At 36.9% G+C, this 19668-nt stretch overlaps 1 protein-coding gene across 1 annotated transcript in view; it reads right to left on the bottom strand.

Annotated features, from left to right (window-relative positions):
- The window catches only part of LYST (lysosomal trafficking regulator), a 189329-nt gene that overhangs the window by 42926 nt on the left and 126735 nt on the right, over positions 1-19668 (bottom strand). The window contains exons 35-42 of the mRNA XM_025448651.3: positions 19387-19532; positions 19202-19298; positions 18180-18241; positions 16706-16761; positions 11605-11757; positions 8254-8498; positions 4188-4254; positions 2511-2667 (exon numbers count right to left, since the gene is read on the bottom strand). Coding sequence (XP_025304436.1) covers positions 2511-2667; positions 4188-4254; positions 8254-8498; positions 11605-11757; positions 16706-16761; positions 18180-18241; positions 19202-19298; positions 19387-19532 — 983 coding nt within the window. The remainder of the gene's footprint in view (positions 1-2510; positions 2668-4187; positions 4255-8253; positions 8499-11604; positions 11758-16705; positions 16762-18179; positions 18242-19201; positions 19299-19386; positions 19533-19668) is intronic.

The raw sequence follows: 19668 nt of genomic DNA, 5'->3' as shown, positions 1-19668 counted from the left end.
TTATTCATGTTCTTGAAAATAAATATTTCTACACACAAATTGAGACCATATTATAGTATTTTTAATCTGTATTATGTTTTCCTAGTACATATAACTGGATGAATTTATATCATTTATTTAATTGATTACTGTCTACCCAAGCAGAATTAAAGCCCCATAACAGCAGGGAGCTGGAGTATCACCCACAACAAGCACATATGAGGGACTTGATGTGACTTATTTATTGAATGAGTGAATAATAAAGAAGGAAAATTAAAGTTCAAATATGTAAAACAGGTTTTTCCCCATCATAAAGCAAAATTACTATTACTTCACCTTTAATAATTAAGATAACTTTTTTCTTTTTTTGGGGGGGGGAGTATTGCTTTTTAGATGTTGTAATTGAGCTAAAGAATGAAGTACAATTTCCTATAAGTGAAAATAAAACTAAACACAGTCACTCCTCTGCTAAGTTCTTCTGCTGTAGATGAGTAATTAAGAACTGAGTTTTGACCTGTCTCTTTCCTGTCAACAGTTACCATCCGCTAGCCATAGGGTAAGCCAAGAACATTAAATGTCATCCAAAGGCCAGCCCCTGAGAACATCAGCTGTGTAGACGCTTCTTAGGAACCATGCTGTATGATCTAAAACTCCTTTGAAGTTGTTGAAGTTTCGAACTTATCTTTTCATTTAGAGACTGTCACAGACTAATCTCAGCATCAAGCAAGGCATAGTTTTGAAAAGGTGTGCTAAATTTCTTCCCCAGGTCTGGGCTTCCCCGCCCAGTAACATTTTCTATTACTTTCACTACTTTCTCTTCTATTTTGTTGAGTCAGTTAGCTCAAGAGAAAAAGTAACCAATCTAAATGGAACCCAGAAAAACTAAAGGCAATTAGATAAGGATAAGGCTATGGTGGAGTCATAGTCTCTAGAATAGAGACTATGAAGCTGTGGCATAAAAGCAGCACAGTAAGGGTTCTATTCAGATTTTCAAATTCTTCATTATTTCTTAGCTTAAAAAAGTAATACTACAAATTCCTATGATCTAGAATGTGCATATACTAAATGAGTGATTCTTAAGTTAGCATTTCTGCCCCTAAGGTGACATTTAGCTATGTCCAGAGGTATTCTTAGGTTCTCACAACTGAACTGGTGAATGCCACTGGCATGAAGTGGGCAGAGGCCAGGGATGTTGTAAAATAGCCTATACAACACAGGACAGTCCTCAAAACACAGAATTATGCACTTCAAAATGACTGCCGGGCCAAGGTGAGAAGCCCTGGACTAAGCCAGAAGTCTAGAAATAAATCCAAAAGCCGACATCAGTCATTTCAGATGGCTAATCAGATGAAATTGATGGAGATTGCAGCAGCCTCTGTTTTTTAAAATCATTCTTAAATACACAATGAAGAAAACTTAGCATAATAGCAATATATATTAAAAATTAAGAAATTTTAGTTGATTGGGAGTTTTATATTAATAGATTCTTGGGCTACATGAGAAAAAGAAGGTAGTAAGAGTTCTGTTACACATTGCAGTGGTCCCAAACCATATCTGAAACATTCCTTTTTATTCTGAGTGTCACTTTTTAATAAGGGCATTGGCAAACCATAACATGTCCAGAAGGATGATCAAAATCGTGACAGGTTTGGAAATCAGAACAAACAAGGATAGCTTACACATTAGTTTTTAAAACTCTTTAGTAAGTATGGAACAGTCTTATTTATCTTTTGTATTCCTTGCAGAAGCTGAATAGAGGAGGCTCTCAACCTGATGTCCAATTAACTAAGGATAATTAGCCTGGGGATAAAGAAGACTGAAAGGGAAAAAGGAGACAGGGCAATAATTTTCAAATATTTGAACAGCTGTCATGTGGAACATTTGTACTTACACAGGGACAAATATAAGAAATATATAGAATATAAGAAGAATATAAGAAATATATAAAAATATATATAAAATATATACAAATATATATATATATATAAAATATATACAAATATATGAAAGCCCCTTCTATATAGACCACATAGAGACAATATAAAATTCATTCTGCCAAGAGGTGGCATGTGAGTAAAAATATATAAAGAAGTTCAAGAAGGGTTGAGTAAATGAACGGAAAATGGTCCCACGAAGGATTCTGGGTGCCATGAGGAACAACTACAGAGCTCATACCACAGTCCTCATTAGAAACTGTTAGGACAGTATGTCCCTATTTGCACACAAGTCAGTAAATTCACCTCTAAGTAATCTTCCTGCCTGCAGTAGGTACTTAAACACTGAGATAGAAGATGATGATGATGATGATGATGATGATGATGATGATGATGATGATTCTTTTCTTGAGAGAGAGAAACAGGGAGAGAGAGAGAGAGATGCTTTTTTGAAGAGAATTTTTTTGAAAGAATAAATAGAATTCTTTTTCCGGTGGTTTGATTAGTCTCAATATGTTCTCAGAAAGAATGTCAAAAAAATTTTTTTTTCCTAATGACCCAATAGGATATTTTAGGTAGTTACAAAATAATTCTTACCTTGATAGGCTAAAAACATTTTTGTGAAAGGAGGCATTCTGACCAGGAAGTGAAGCACAGTGCCACTGTTAGAATAGTGGGAGCCGTAGTGGTAGGGCTGCACAGGAGGCATGGGGTCATCTTCCCTAGCTCCTTTGCGGTACTCTTCCTCCAAGTACTGAAGGAAACAAGGAATCAGACAGTATTCATGAGAGAGTGCTCCAGACAAAGCTGGAAAAGCCTCACTAATTTTCTTTCCATTTTCTCTACTGTCTGCCCCTTTTCAAAATTTTTATTTTATTTTACTTTTTATTTTGAGAGAGAGAGTAGGAGCAGAAGACTGGGTGGGGTAGGGGCAGAGAGAAAGAGAGAATCCCACATTGCGCAGGCTCCACACTCAGCATAGAGTCTGACACAGGGCTCTATTTCATAACCCTGAGATCATGACCCGAGCTGAAATCAAGAGTCAGACACTCAACCAACTGAGCCAAGCAGGCGTTCCTCTACTGCCCCTTTGACACCATTCTCCATGGCTTGCCCTCCCACTTGTGTTTGGACCTCAGCCACCTCGAGCATCTCCTCCTTGGTGTCCTGCTGAGGTTTGGCCACCTGAGAAGCATGGCACAGTCTGCACCTTTAGCAGTCTGGCTCCCAACATGACTTATAATGTTTAAGTTAATCAATCGCTCAATAAATGAGAGCTACTACTGTCACTAGAGACGTCTGCATTTTAAAAATGAGTCTCAAGATACAATGCTATGTTCTTTAGAGAAACTCTCTAGCAGTGGAAAAGCAACAGCAATGGAAAAACTGTACCACATTACTGAAATTCTTAGGTATTAACATTACACATTATGGCTGTTTTGCAATGTAGTTATACTGAGATAAAAATGAATACAGTGATTTTTTTCATGACTCCTATATTCCTATCATGAAGTAGGAAGCTCAACTGAATATTTAATATCTGTCACTCATCTCCCATAGCTCTGTCTGGCTCTGATAACAAAGTCGGGTGATAGTGAATTTCTAGAATCACTTCTCGATTCCATAGCACTACCCCATTTTCAACTGCAGAAGAATCAAGGAGTGACAGTTATAAGATGGCTGGAGAGATCTTTCTGGAACTATGACACAAAACAATGTGAATGCGAGAAAACTGCTTCTCTTACCTTCATACTGCTGTGAAGATGCAGCATGTGGCTAATGAGTTTTTAAAAAAATTTCCAACACAATTCCATTAATGTTAATTTCACAGAAATAGATAATTTATACTTTGATATATTTCTGCTAATAAACTAATGCATAATTTGCTGAATATGAATAAAAGGAATTTATGGTGCATTATAAATAGACTGATATTGTTATATAAATAACACCAGGGGATACAAATAGCAGGTCTCTGAAAATCTCAGTGAGTTTTTTTTTAAAAGGAATATAGTTATTTACATGTGGATTACAGTGGATTATTAGCTTCCAATTTATGCTATAATAAGTGTATTTCTTTGGGCAAAGTGTTTTCAGAGAATTGAGACAGACAATAATATTTAAAATCATATAATGATTTCCAGTTGTCTGTCACTCAAAGCACAAGAAAGTAAAAAACAGAAAAATTAATATTATAAAATTAGGCAAAACACAAGTCTATAGAATATAACTTAAGTTTTCATTGATCAAAATATGAGGAAAAACCAAACCTACCTTGTATGTGTCCACATAACGATCTTCCTTTTCTTTATACTGCACAGCTATAGGCTTAGAGAGATTTCTACAGACAAAGAGAGGATGGAAAAATATGAAGTATTTTGATACTGTCAAGACTAAGCTGCCTACACACCACCTGCATCGTGTAAGTAAATTGGTGATCAGCAAGCACTCAGCCCTTAGTTTAGTGCTTACACATCCTGCTTTGGAACTAACAGCCATCATTCAGTATTATGATTTAATCAATTGACCTAAGGTAGAGTTTTCCTAAACATATCCAAACCAATCTTAGGAATTCCTGACTTATGAGTAACAGATAAGAAGGGCTGTCACCGCCTCTCCTCTCCCTGCTTCCTCTACTTCCTCCAGAATCACCACGGATGCTGCCCCAGGCAGATTCCGGCCAAGTCCTGAAGTTCCTGCCCCATCTTCCAGACCTACACTGGCTAGGCAGTGAAAACCGAAGGGCAATTTGGATGGGAAATATGCTCATGAGGGGATGTTATATAATTATTAGACTAGTTACTGAAAATTAAAGAAATTTAATACTTAAAAAAAATTTTTTTTTAATTTAAGTAGGCTCCACACCCAGTGTGGGGCTTGAACTCATGCCTCTGAGAGTAAGAGTGACATGCTCTATTGACTGAGCCAGCCAGGTGCCCCAAAATGACATGTTTAAAATGACCAAGTGGAGATTTGGAGTGAGAGTACTGAAATAAATGTTTTGTTGTCTAATTCATAGATCAGGAGTGACATCATTGTTCATAAAGTAGAGAATGTTTGCACACATGTGGATGTGTCTGTGCTGGTGTTCACGCTGTACCAGGGAGGCTAGAGAACTCTAGAATGAATCCTCACTTTTACAAGCTAAGAATCAAGTAGTGTCCCCGTGTGACACTTGAAAGAGCAAGAGGAAAAGATCAAACAAGGCAGAGCAGCCTGCCTAGCTGAGGAACCATCTGGTCTGTCATCAGGGTGTGGCTATCTGGAGTTTCAACATCTGGCTCAGTAACTAGATCAACATCTAAGATTTGCAGATATTTCAGTAGGTCAAACCAGATCTGCTGAGCCAGTTATTAATATACCAATTTTGGAGCACCTGGGTGGCTCAGCAGTTGAGCATCTGCCTTATTAGGCTCAGGTCGTGATCCCAGGGTCCTAGGATTGAGTTCTGCATGGGGTTCCCCGCAGGGAGCCTGCTTCTCCCTCTGCCTGTGTCTCTGCCTCTCTCTCTGTGTCTCTCATGAATAAATAAAATCTTAAAAAAAAAACTTATCTCCTAGGGATATTGAAATTAGTGATAGAAAACACTAATTTTGTTTTTGAGAGCTTTCTAATCCTGAAAAAATTGTCAAAAAGTATAACGTTTTATAGAATAGATACAAATTCACCCCTCAAAATCATGTTTAAGATGGGCATGCAGTTTTTCCTAAACAGTGTTAAGTAGGTTTTTTTGAACACAAGTAATACTTATTGTTGTGGCTGAAAAATCAGAAACTACTGATGAGCAGATTGAGTAACTCCCAAATCAGCTATTCCTACTACTAATACCTACTACTATTCATAGGTAAAATATTTTGGTATATACCTTTCCAGAGGTTTTCCTGGTTATCTGTATATGTATACTCATGTTTAAAATAAAAACATCTTCCCCACTTAGACTATATATTTCTAAAATACCATTTTTAATGGCTGCAATGTAAAAGTTCACTCAAACCTCATCATGTTGGGCATTGAGGTTATTTCTAAATTTTAGCTACTTAAAGAAAATGATAGCAGTTTAAGGACTATCTGTATGGCCAGATCTTTGCTTGCAATGCCAGAGTCCTTGCCCTCATGAAACTTTAGTGGGAACCTTTCTGGTAAAGTACATATTCTTAAATATTACTAAAATAGAGTCCCAGAAGTTAATTTGCTAAAGCAGAGTATGCATATTTGGAGAGTTCTTTTGCTATATATTGTCAAATTGCCTTCCAGAAAGATTGGATCTATTTATACCAGTAGTGTAAAAATGTCTAAATGTCTATCAGCAGTGTATAAAAATGTTTGGAAGATAAATAACACGCCACTTGCTGTTTTTTTAAATTGACAAATACATTAAACTGTATCTGATTTCTCAAAAATCATCTTAAACTAGGCCTACTTTTCTGAGGTTAACACATTCTAAAAAATATACATTCTAATATACCAAGTAGGATATTTGCAGTCAATTTTTCTTTAAATTACATAAGGAAAATTTAAAAACTAAATAACCAACCAAACAAACAAACAAAAACTAAATAACCAGAATATTTCCTCAATTTGGTTACTCTAAAATGCAACTCATTCAAGAAAGGCAGGATAAGTGCACAATTCTTCTGCTTTAAGCGCCAAATTTCAAAAGTAAGGAATGGTGTCCTAGTTATATCCAATGGCAACCAGTAAATTTTGGGGGAGGGCCTTTAAAGTATCATTATTATTATTTTTTTTAATTTAAATGTGTTTTAATCAATTGTAGTCATTATTCTTCCTGATGCTCAGATTGTCCTGTCTTTGACAGTGAGAGCCATTCAAGTTGGCTCCTGAGTCCTTTATTTATTTATTTTGATTATTGTAAAAAACACACGATACAAAATTTACAATCCTAACAGTCCTCAAATATACATACAGTTCAATAGTGTTTACCATATTTACATTGTTGTCTAACAGATGTCTAGAACGTTTTCAACTGGCAAACCCCCCACTGAACAACTCCCCATCTCTCCCTCCCCTGTCCCCCAGCAATCACCATTCCATGCTCTGCCTCTGAGTCTGACGATCCTAGATAACTCATGAATGTCATTATATTTGTCTTTTTTTGTGGCTGGCTTATTTCACTTAGCACAATATCCCCAAGTTTCATCCATGTAATAGCATATGACAGGACTTCACTCCTTTTTAAGGCTGAATAACATTCTATTGTATGTATGTACTACATTTTCCCCATCCATCCATCCATCCATCCATAGACAAATACTTGGGCTGCCTCCCCATTTCGGTTGTTGTGAATCATGTTGCAATGAACATAAGCATGTAAATATGTAAATATGGTCCTTAAATCCTTCTGACAAGACTATTAATTTCCTTGCTTTCTGACACAACAAATATCCCAGGTTCATCTTATATGTTTTCTTCTGAAAAATTTAGAATGAGAGAATAGGAAATCACCATTTTGTGACCCCTAGTGAAATAAATAACTGACTTAAGAGATAATCATCAGTGACAGAAACAAGTTTTGTGGAAACCCGATACCGTGGATCAATCTGAGCATCATTAGCATGGAATAGCATATGTCTCCTGATATGGACAATATGAAGTTCACAACACCATCTACAAAGCATTCTTCCCCCAAAAAGTTGAACTTCAATCTAACCAAGCCTTTATTTTTTTTTTATTTTATTATTATTATTATTATTTTTTAACCAAGCCTTTAGAACTAGTTTCCAGTCTCTAGGAAATACAGAAGCTAAAGGAAGAAGCTAAATACTAACATGGGAATGGGGGATATCCTACAAAATAAATGACATGTTCTTTTTTTTTTTTTTTTTTTAACAAGTCGATGTTAGGAAAAAAGAAAGAGGAAAATGCATACCAAAAAACAAATGCTTATTCTAGAAGTATGACTGTAGAGACATAGCAACCAAAGGTGATAGTGGGCCTGATATAAGCCAATGAACCATAAAAAGACATCTTTCATATAATTGGGGAACAGTGTTAGATGACATCATGAAATTATTGTTAATTTTCTTAGATATGATAATGGCACTGTAATATGACAAGTAAAACAATGTTCTATACTTTCTCAGGAGATGTGTACACAGGAATAACATAACAAAATGTTTGTGATTTGTCTTAAAAATAAGAAAAAAAAGATGATGCAAGTTTGGCAAAAACCTTCATATTTGTCAAATTCAGATGATGGACAGATGAGGTTCATTGTATATTCCTTTTGTAGTGGTGCACGGTTGAAAATTCTCATGATAGGTCTCTAATAAAACAAAGACAGCATATGGACAAAGCTAAAAGGTGATAATATTTTAGTTACCTGTAGACTGATGGATCACTGAGGTCAAGGGTCTCACTAACGTAGTCAGCAAGTATGAACGGGAACACTGGATACTGCATGAGATCATTGAAGGATCGGCCGGCATGTTTGTTTAAGTGAGTCAAATATTCAAAGTTAGTAATTTGTCCAGTATACCATAAATTTGTCAAAGCGTTGATGTTGCCATATTCCAGGAGATTAGGGAGGTTATTTGTTAGTATACTATGGTACACGTCATCACGAACCTGCAAAGGAAGGATAAAAAAAGTACCAGGCTACTGACACTTTTCTCCAAAGTATCCATATTTTAGGCATGTTACTAATCTCAAGGCCACTAAGAAAATACTTGTTGCTCGATTAACATCCACTGATGGAGAACTGAGATTCAACTCTGGGTCTTCCTCCAAAGCCTGGGCTTTTAACCATTATGTTTTGCTATTGGAGAAATCAGTTAATAAGAACATGAGAAAAAGTCTGTATATAAAAGTCACTTATATATAGATCCTGAAAAAAAAGTGGTAGATTTTATCTACATAGATATTGTAGAAAGAGCATGGTTTTCTTAATTAGACAGACATGGCCTGATTGTGCTAGTTACATTTGTAATATGGGAATAATAATATTTATTTAATGAGAGTTAAATAAAATATCGATGTAAAATATGATATTTGATTTTCACTACTGATTGAAAACCAATAAACTTTGGTGTTTTGCTTTTCCTTTTTTTCTTTTCTTTGAGATTCACAGAACTTGTCACAAAAAAAGGTAATCTGATTTTTTCTAAAGCCGTTGAATGTCGATTGGTAATAAATTGGAAAAAACAGTCAAGCCAGGCCTTTACTAAAAAATAAATTTGGAATATCTACCTTACATGTGTATGTACTTCAGGCTTAGGAATGAGAGTCACATATGTGGATAACCAGAGATAGGACTAAAAGTAAATGAGAAGAATGGGGAAAGGGAGTTATGGCTATGGAACAGGCAAGGTCACAGTCAGTTTAAGGACCTCCACCTAGAACACGTTTCACAACAATGTAAATATACTAGACACATTAAAATGGCTAAAATGAGGGCACCTTGGTGGCTCAGTTGTTTAAACATCTGCCTTTGGCTCCTTCCAGTCATGATCCTGGGTCCTGGGATGGAGCCCTACATGGGGCTCCCTGCTCAGAGGGAAGTCTCCTTCTCTCCCGCCTACCTTCATGCTCACTCTCTTTCTCAACTAAGTAAACAAAATCTTTTAAAAAATGGTCATTTTATTTTACATATTTTCTTATCACAATTAAAAAAGAATAGGTTCAAGGAAAAACAAAAAGCCCTAAACCTGTAGCTTAAATCTGAAGGCTGCCACCTTCTAAAGCTAAGGATGATAGAAGGGAGTTTATGATAGACTGCATACCAAACTCTGCAAGAAAAAGGAAGCATTCATTCATTTGACAAATATTGATCAAGTACCTATACTCACGCTGTTGATGCTATAGTACCTAGTAAAACAAAATGTCTACATTGTATTGCAGAGACAATATTGGATGTTATTAAGTCCTATATATAAAACAGAGCAAAGGAAAGGAGACTTGGGGATAGGGGTGACAGAGGTGTTGCTATTTTATTAGAAGTAGTCAGGAAGGTCTCTCTGAAAAGGAGACATTTGATCAAGGAATCTGAAAAGGTGAGTGAGTGAGTCATGTGAATTTCAAAAAGGAAAAACACTCCAGGCAGCATTCCAAGGAGCAGTAAATGAAAAGGTCCTGAGGCATCAGTGTACCTAATCAAGGAAAAGAAAATCACCATGGATGGAGTGAAGAGAGAAGGGGATAGAATGACAGAAAAGAAGGTGAGTGAGATAACAAGATGCCAGATCACTCAGTGCTTCATTCAGCTATTATGAGGACAAGTGACACAGGAAGTGATCGGACAGTTTTGAGCAGAGGAATGGCATGATCCAACATACCTTAGCTATTGTGTTGAGAATAGTCTTGAAAGAAGGGAGAGTATGGGGGGGGGGGGCAGTTAGGAGGCTTTTGTAATGATTTAGGCCAAGAGATGATACTTGCTTAGACTAGGATGGTAGAAGTTAATGTAAGCAGTCAGATTGTGGATGTATTTTTGAGGGAAGAGTCAGCAGGCCTGAGAGAATAGGTGTGGGGCATGAAAGAATAAAAGGAGTGTAGGATAATCCCCAAATTTTTAGATTGGGCAATCAGAAAGATCAGAGTTGCCAAGTTTTGAAATGGGGGAAAGTGGCAAACAGATTCTGAGGGAGAAGATTAGAAGTTTGGTTTTGTGCATACTTAAATATGAGATGCCAATTCAACTTCCAAGTGGAGATGCCAAGCAGGGAGTTGAGTATTTGAGTGTGGCATTCCTGGGAGAGGTTTGAGTAGTGATATAAACCTGCAAGTTGTTACAATACAGGTAGTATTTAAATTTATAAGAGTGGATGAGAAGACAAGAGGTCTGTGGAATGAGCCCAGAGGAACTCCAAGAAGCATCTGCAAGTAAAACTGAGAAGGAACTCCCTTAAGGCAGGAGGAGAGCTAACAAAAAGTGATGGCCCAGAAATCTAATGGAGAGGGTTATTTTTTTCCTAAAAGATTTATTTATTTATTTATTTATTTATTTATTTAATAGAGTGTGGCTGAGGGAGAGGGGGAGAGAATGGGGAAGAAGGAGAGAAAGAGAGAAGAGGAGGGAGAGGAGGAGGGAGAGGCACAAGCAGACTCCCCACTGAGCGTGGAACCTGACATGGGGCTCTATCTCATGACCCTGAGATCATGAACTGAGCCAAGACCAAGAGCTGGACGCTCAACTATTCAACCAACTGCACCACCCAGGTGTCCTGGGAAGGTTATTTTTTTTTAAGAAAGAGAAAACAATCACTGGTGTCAGATGTTGCTGATAGGTCAAGTAAAATGAGGACCAAGAAATGTGACCATAGGGTTTAGACATGGAGGTCCCAATAACCCTGGCCAGAGGAGCTATAGGTGAATTGAGAAGAAAACCTGACTAGACCATTTCAAAAGAGAACTGGAGATAGCGAGCACAGATAACTTTTTCCAAAAGGTTTTCTATAAAGGACAGCAGACAAACTGTAGCTGGTTATGCATTCACTTGCTTTTTATAGATATGGTCACTTTGAAGAATCTGAATTAATACAGTTTTGAAGGACAAAAACCATTCTCAGCCAAGGGTTCGCTTTAGGACTAAGAAATAAGGCAGTTTTTATTTGATGTCAGAAACAGTGAACCAAAGTTTAAATAAGTTAAACTTTCATAAAATCAGTATGAGTATAGTTACACTGGTCCCATGATAATTTCAAAAATATGTATCTGTTAATAAGGCCAAACTTACCTTGGTGTTATCAAATGCTAACAGAAGTGTTCTGCCATTTGTTAGAAAGATTTCTACAGCATTGTCTCTCAACTGCCACCAACGTTTGTGAACTTCTTTAATTTCTTCATATGTCCAGGAGAAAGATGCTGGTTCCAATTCTCCCTGAAGGCTCTAAGACAAAAGAAATAAATGAAGTGTTTGCTTTATAGGAAATAAAAATAATCATTTTAATTTTAGATTTTTAAGATATCAAAATGAAATAAAAGGTCTTCCTTTTGTGACAATCTGACAGATAAGAGTCCCTGACCTGTCCCACCCTCCACTACAAAACACTTCAAAATGCTGGATAAAATTTAAGGAATTAAAAAAAATACAGACTTTATTTTTATTTTTTAGTAGGCTTTATCTTTTAGAGCAGTTTTAGGTTTGCAGAAAACTGAGCAGATAGTGTAGAGAATTTCCATGTATTCCCTGTGTGCACTCACAATTTCCCTATGTTTAACATCTCCCAATTGTGTGATAGGTGTGGTGCCTTTATAAGAATTGTTGAGCCAATACTGAATATATTATTCTTAACCAAAGGCCATAGTTTACATTAGGGTTCACTCTTCGTGTTATGCAGTTCTGTGGGTTTTGACTAAGGTTTCCTGAAATGTGTCCACCATTATAACCATCTCCTCATCCTCTCTCCAACCACCGATCTTTTTGCTGTCTCCATAGTTTCTTCTTCCAAGAATACCATATGGTTAGAACCATACAATACGTAGCCTTTCTAGACATATTTTAAAGCTGAGCTTGCAAGAAATTAAGGGAAAATGAAATCCCCAGGAGCCAAGAATAACAAGAAATGTGAAAAGCAGCAGTGAGGTGGAGGTGACACTTTGGCAGCCTGGTTGTGTGTCTGTCCATATGCATGCAGGTGCACACCTGGTTTCAGAAACTGTGATTTAGGTTAACAATCACTTGAAGAATGAAGATGAGGCATGGGTTTTCTGGATCAGAGTATGGAAGTGAAATTACTTCAGAAATCTGAAACCCATTAAGGGACATTTTCCCAATCACAGACAAACACACATGCCCATCAACAGAGGAATGAGCAGGAGCTTGTCTCTTTTGGCCTGGGGTCTGAGTGAAGAATAAAAAACAAGCCTCTCCCTGAGAACATGGATTTTGGTTAAAATTAACCTATCTGCATGGCCTGGGAGAGCCCCAGCATTGACACATACTTCCCATGCCTCTGGATCTTCAGGAAAGGCAAAATAGCCTCCTACAAATTCAGTCCCACAGACTGTAAGCTTACAGATCATCATGCCCCAGATGGCTATGTTCCTCTCCTGTGTGGTCAGCAAAAGGAAGGAAGAGATAAAGTGACCACCAGAAGGCTGGATCTCCCTGACAGCATAACATTAATCCTGGCCTCCTTCAGCAAATTCCCATATTCTAGAATGAAGGGTTAGGGACCAAGGTCCTTTACTTCTTACCATCACTGGGTGCTTGCCAAAGTACAAAGTCAAGAAAAATTTTAAAAACATGTCTAACTCTTTTGTAAACTGCAATTGAATACATGAATTACATACTCAATGCTTTTAATAGAAAAACCATGATAAAAGCTTCTACCTAGGTTTAAAATTAGTCAGAATTTATCTCATCAAATTACCCTGCATCCTACTTTGGTTTGTTGTTGTCAGTTTTCCCTTTTGGAAACAGCATTTATTTACCCTTTTGTGTTGGGACAGGAGTTCAGAGCAAAATTTAGAACTCAATTGCAATGACTATCTCATCCCAGGCTCTTCATCCTTCTAAAATCTTTTTTGAAATTTTTAAACTTTGACTTGCCCTCTTCTATGTGTGTTATAGTATTGTACTAGGCTCCAAATGACTTTTAGAAGTAGGGGTAGGAAATACATTACAAATAAAATTAAACATTTTAATGAAAATGTAGTAGTCTCATACATAAAACCAAATTCCTTCTTACTGAGCTTCAACTTTCATTCATTCATTCAGCTCAGCAGATGTTAATGGAGCATCTATGAGCAAGGTGCTCTGCTAAGTGCTCTGCACGAAATACATCTGTATAAGAAGGAAAGTGTATACACACTTAAAATGCAAGACAGCAAATGGCACATAAAATGTAGGGACAAATGCTAAAGAGCAGAGGAAAGGATTCTTCACTCTATTAAAAAAAGAGGGACAATAAATGGTGCTGGGAAAATTGGACATCCACATGCAGAAGAATGAAACTAGACCACTCTCTTGCACCAGACACAAAGATAAACTCAAAATGGATGAAAGATCTAAATGTGAGACAAGATTCCATCAAAATCCTAGAGGAGAACACAGGCAACACCCTTTTTGAACTCGGCCACAGTAACTTCTTGCAAGATACATTCACGAAGGCAAGAGAAACAAAAGCAAAAATGAACTATTGGGACTTCATCCAGATAAGAAGCTTTTGCACAGCAAAGGATACAGTCAACAAAACTAAAAAACAACCTACAGAATGGGAGAAGATATTTGCAAATGACGTATCAGATAAAGGGCTAGTTTCCAAGATCTATAAAGAGCTTATTAAACTCAACACCAAAGAAACAAACAATCCAATCATGAACTGGGCAAAAGACATGAACAGAAATCTCACAGAGGAAGACATAGACATGGCCAACATGCACATGAGAAAATGCTCTGCATCACTTGCCATCAGGGAAATACAAATCAAAACCACAATGAGATACCACCTCACCCCAGTGAGAATGGGGCAAATTAACAAGGCAGGAAACCACAAATGTTGGAGAGGATGCAGAGAAAAGGGAACCCTCTTACACTGTTGGTGGGAATGTGAACTGGTGCAGCCACTCTGGAAAACTGTGTGGAGGTTCCTCAAACAGTTAAAAATAGACCTGCCCTACGACCCAGCCATTGCACTGTTGGGGATTTACCCCAAAGATACAGATGTAATGAAATGCCGGGACACCTGCACCCCGATGTTTCTAGCAGCAATGTCCACAATAGCCAAACTGTGGAAGGAGCCTCGGTGTCCATTGAAAGATGAATGGATAAAGAAGATGTGGTTTATGTACACAATGGAATATTGCTCAGCCATTAGAAATGACAAATACCCACCATTTGCTTCGATGTGGATAGAACTGGAGGGTATTATGCTGAGTGAAATAAGTCAATCGGAGAAGGACAAACATTATTATGTTCTCATTCATATAGGGAATATAAATAATAGTGAAAGGGAATAGAAGGGAAGGGAGAAGAAATGGGTAGGAAATATCAGAAAGGGAGACAGAACATAAAGACTCCTAACTCTGGGAAATGAACTAGGGGTGGTGGAAAGGGAGGAAGGTGGGGGTGGGGGTGAATGGGTGATGGCCACTGAGGGGGGCACTTGACGGGATGAGCACTGGGTGTTATTCTGTATGTTGGCAAATTGAACACCAATAAAAAATAAATTTATTATTAAAAAAAAAAAAAAAGAGGGACAGCCCGGGTGGCCCAGTGGTTTAGCACTGTCTTCAGCCCAGGGCGTGATCCTGGGGACCCGGGATTGAGTCCTACGTCGGGTTCCCTGCATGGGGCCTGCTTCTCCCTCTGCCTGTGTCTCTGCCTCCCTCCCTCTCTCTCTCTCTCTCTGTGTGTCCCTCATGAATAAATAAATAAAATCCTTAAAATAAAAAAAATTTTAAAAGACAGTATTTTAAGTAGAGTTTTAAAGGGAGGAAATGGCATCTTTTTGGATTCAGAAAAACGCTGGCTCCTATATCAATGATTAAATTCCTTGGTTGCTAAAAAGTGACATCTTGAAAAATAATGTAGCCATACTTTTACTAGCTGGGATCAATGCTGTGGCAGTTGCTAGGTAAATCACACGAAAGAATGCCTACTCAAATTTTGGGGCTATATTAAATATTTTCATGACTTTTTTCATATTACAACAAAATTTTATGTTTTAGCTCATTAATATTTTAAACTCAAGTATGTATTCACTATTAAAGCACATATAAATTTATTTAGTATATCCTTAGCAATTCCTGGTTTTAGAACTTTTCTGAAACAAAGGCCTTATTTTTATTACAGGAATCTCAAAACAATATTTTAATGGCATACAAGCTAATTCTTTGTCTTATTATACAAAGAGTAATTTTTGTTATTTTCTGATTAATATTAGTACTTCCAATAGAATAAAAATCATGGTACTAAGGTATGTGAATATCATGATTTAAGTTATTCAATTATACAACATCTTCCTTTCTTTGTGAAAGTAAGCGTACTTGATAGTGAACTGGGAGTGGTAAGGAGTATACATTTGTTGCTATGAGAATAGTGATAAAAAGAATAAATTAAATAAAATAACGGGAGCACTTTTTTCATTTTTATTATTTTTATATTTTTAAAGTTTTAATTTTAATTCCAGTTAGCACACAGTGTTATATAGTTTCAGGTGTACAATATAGTGATTCAACACTTCCCCCTGTGCTTATCACAAGACAAGTGCCCTCCTTAATCCCCATTACCTGTTTAACCTACTGTCCCACCCACTTCCCCTCCGGTGATCATCAGTTTGTTCTCTGTAGCTAAGAGTCTGTTTCTTGCTTTGTCTCTCTCTCTCTCTCTCTTACTTTTTTCCCCTTTGCTTGTTCACTTTAACAAGAGCACTTTGGAATTTGACTCATAATACTAATTGCTATGAGATCAGACTGTAAGCCAGAGGAGATGGTATGGCCTCTTTTTAAAAGTATCTTTAGGGGATCCCTGGGTGGCGCAGCGGTTTGGCGCCTGCCCTTGGCCCAGGGCGCGATCCTGGAGACCCGGGATCGAATCCCACGTCGGGCTCCCGGTGCATGGAGCCTGCTTCTCCCTCTGCCTATGTCTTTGCCTCTCTCTCTCTCTCTCTGTGTGACTATCATAAATTAAAAAAATAAAAAATAATAAAAAAAATAAAAAATAAAAAATAAAAGTATCTTTAAAAGAAAAAGCTTGGAATTAAGACTAATCCTTGTGTAGAGTGACAATATATGAACTCTCATAGTGCTACCTGCTCTCTGGTTATACTAGAGTTATACATTTTGGGCATCTGTCTAGATTTATGTAAATGCAAACTTAAGCCTCTACTCACCGAACTTTCGACTGTATCAGAAGCATTATCTTCCACAAAATACATCCCACATTTACCTATAGAAAGTAATTAGTTGGGAGTTTAAAAATAAATCTGCATATTACCATACGTGATTACAGATTTGACCTCTGGAGTCGGTTGGCCTAAATTTAAATCCCAGCACCCAGCAACAGTCCCTGTCACTCAATATATATTTTTTAACAATATCCATGGGATCTTGGGCAAGTTGCTTCTTTGTGTCTTAATTTCCTTATTAAAAAAAAGGGGTGGAAGACAGGACTTAATTTCACAGAGTTACTGTGGGAATTAAGTTAGAATATATGTAAAATGCTTATTACTAGTGCCTGGCATTCAGTGCTAAAAAAAAAACTTGGCTATTATTATTTTCAGTACTCTTCTTATATTACTAGCATATTAATTTGTTTTATTTTCTCACATGTTCATTGTAGTTAACTTGTAAACAAATTTTCTAGCAAAAGAGGAATCCTTAATTATATGTATTTAAACACTCAATAGAGCAGAATAGACCTTAAAAGATAGCCCCCAATGTTTCCTGCTTTATATGTTGACTGTGTTAATACATGTCCCTGCGCCATGGTAACCAAATGGTAGGAATTTCTCTGGGGCTCTGTATTGTATCCTGGTCACCCTGGAGCACTGAGCACTGATGGCTTAGAGAAGGGCATCATCTCCATCCTCCTGACCATGGGGCACAGTCCTGGCAGCTTGAAGCTCTGCATCTTGAGTCTTGGAGGCTGTAGTCCTTGCTTACAGCAGGGACTTTCAAGTTTGAAGGTACATCAGAAATCCTGGAGGGCTAAAGAATGCAGATTGCTGGGCCCCACCCACAGAGTTTCAGACTCAAGAAGTCTGGGCTGGGGCCCAAGAATGTGCATTTCTAAGAAGCTCCCATGTGATGCTGATGCTCCTGATTTGGGGACCTTGCTTTAAGAATTACTGGCCTAATAGCATATAAGCTGATTCTTTAAGGAATCAGAGACCAAGTGGTGCAACCTATTGCTTTATACCTTGAGGACAAAATTTCTCACTAAACGTAATTACATAGGTATCCATGGATGGACAACCTTGGTCTTTCTCTCAGAAGCACAATAGAGAATATAAATTATGAACTATCTCAAGGTGGACATATTTCTTAATATTCTAATAGTTCTTCACTTTAAAAACAAAAATTGCTGTACAGTAAAAAGAATGATTAAATATAAAAATATATACTTATGAGGAAAGTGAACTTTATAAAAATTAAGATGCTATTCATGTGCTTTTTAGAAAATAAGATTGTCATTTCTTCACATTTGTGAGTCATAAGCACTATATACAATGTTAAGGCAAAATCACCTATGTGATGTTAAGGAAAGTTTATCTGATTTAATGGTATTATGTCAAATACTGCTTCAAATTATCTAAGAATACAATAAGGCAGGGTATGTATAAAACTCTTCAAAATGTGACTTACCTAATAACAATTCACCAGCTGTCTCTCGAGATGGTGCAACACTGATACATCTTCGATTCACTCTGTCAAAACATTGAAAATCACTATGATTAAATGTTTTCACCAATTTTAAAGAGTATGGTATAAGACATTATTTATCTAGTAAAAGAGTTTAGCACAGCAGAGTAGTTTCAAAAACATGTCTTAAAAAAAACATGTCTTGTCTAAACCCACATGATAATATTATCTCATTTTTTAATGTTCTAGTAGAGGAGAAAATGAAATTTTTAGAGAAGGCTCATAATTCCTATGCCATGTCTAGAGAATATAGAGATTCATTGTTTTTAAAAGAAATTTCAGTATTTTATATTTTCTAGTAATCAAGCAAATGCCGGGTCATACCTCTGGTATTTTCAAACACATAAAAGAATCCTTGTATTCTAGGAAAAACAGAATTTAGACTCAGAAAAGATCTTTTGAGAAAAGATCTACTCTTTCAAGTCACTCACCTTCTTCGAGTCTCAGTTTTTCATCTGTTAAATGGGCATGATAATAACTGCTGCAATAATGATAATACTATCAATAGCTAACATGTACTGACTCATTTGATACTCAACAATACGCTGATACTTTGGGTACTGTTATCTTCCTCACTGACACGGAGAGGCTAAGTAACTTGCCCAAGATCAGATAGCTGGTAAGATGAGGAGCTAAAATTTGAACCTTTAATCACTGCACTAGATTGCTTGTCTCGGACGCCACTAGCAGTGCTATCTTTTTCACAGACACATTAGGACAGGTCAACCACAAAGATTTATGTATGCAGATAAGGGCCAGAATACGATGACTGAAGTCCACTGAATCCTATCAAAAATGTCTTTTCCTTTTGGGTTTTGGCCATTCAACCTGTCCTCTCTTGAGCCATGTGTAGGACCTTTCCTAAACCACAGCATTATCTGGAATGAATATAAACACTACAATAAATCACAAAACTCTTTAACTACTTCAACAAAAGTGAGGACATTTTAAAGATTCACACTTACCTTATAGACTCACTTGCAGCTTTGTCTTTTACAGTTGAAGAGAAAGAAGAATGAGTTTTATCTTCAAATAGGAAAGACAGTGGTGGTTTGACCACATCTGTTGAAGAAAAAAGTACATATTGTCTCTACGTAATGACCACAGTTACATACCACATTTGTATGTTGCGTTAAGAAGCCATTATTACCTTCTGATTTTTGTCTATCCCGAAGGAGATATTTATTTGGAATAGTTAAGTAGCATCTCTGTAGACGTCTCCTCTCTCGATTTGGCCCTTCTGTGGGATCCAGTTGCCATGAAGTCGGATAGTAGAGAGGGTCATACCAGGCTGCTCTGCAAGTGACAATAAAAGAATGTTCTAAGTGGCAATCTACAGTACTTATAGCTTATAATAAAATTATTATAGAACTTGAATAAAGAAATCAAAATTGATCTAATAAATTAAAAAACCCCAACTGCTTATCTAATT

The sequence above is a fragment of the Canis lupus genome, chromosome 4 (assembly GCF_003254725.2).
Source record: "Canis lupus dingo isolate Sandy chromosome 4, ASM325472v2, whole genome shotgun sequence".
Classification (NCBI taxonomy): Eukaryota; Metazoa; Chordata; class Mammalia; order Carnivora; family Canidae; genus Canis; species Canis lupus.
Note: the sequence above shows the minus strand (reverse complement) of the source record. Positions and strands in the feature narration are given on the sequence as shown.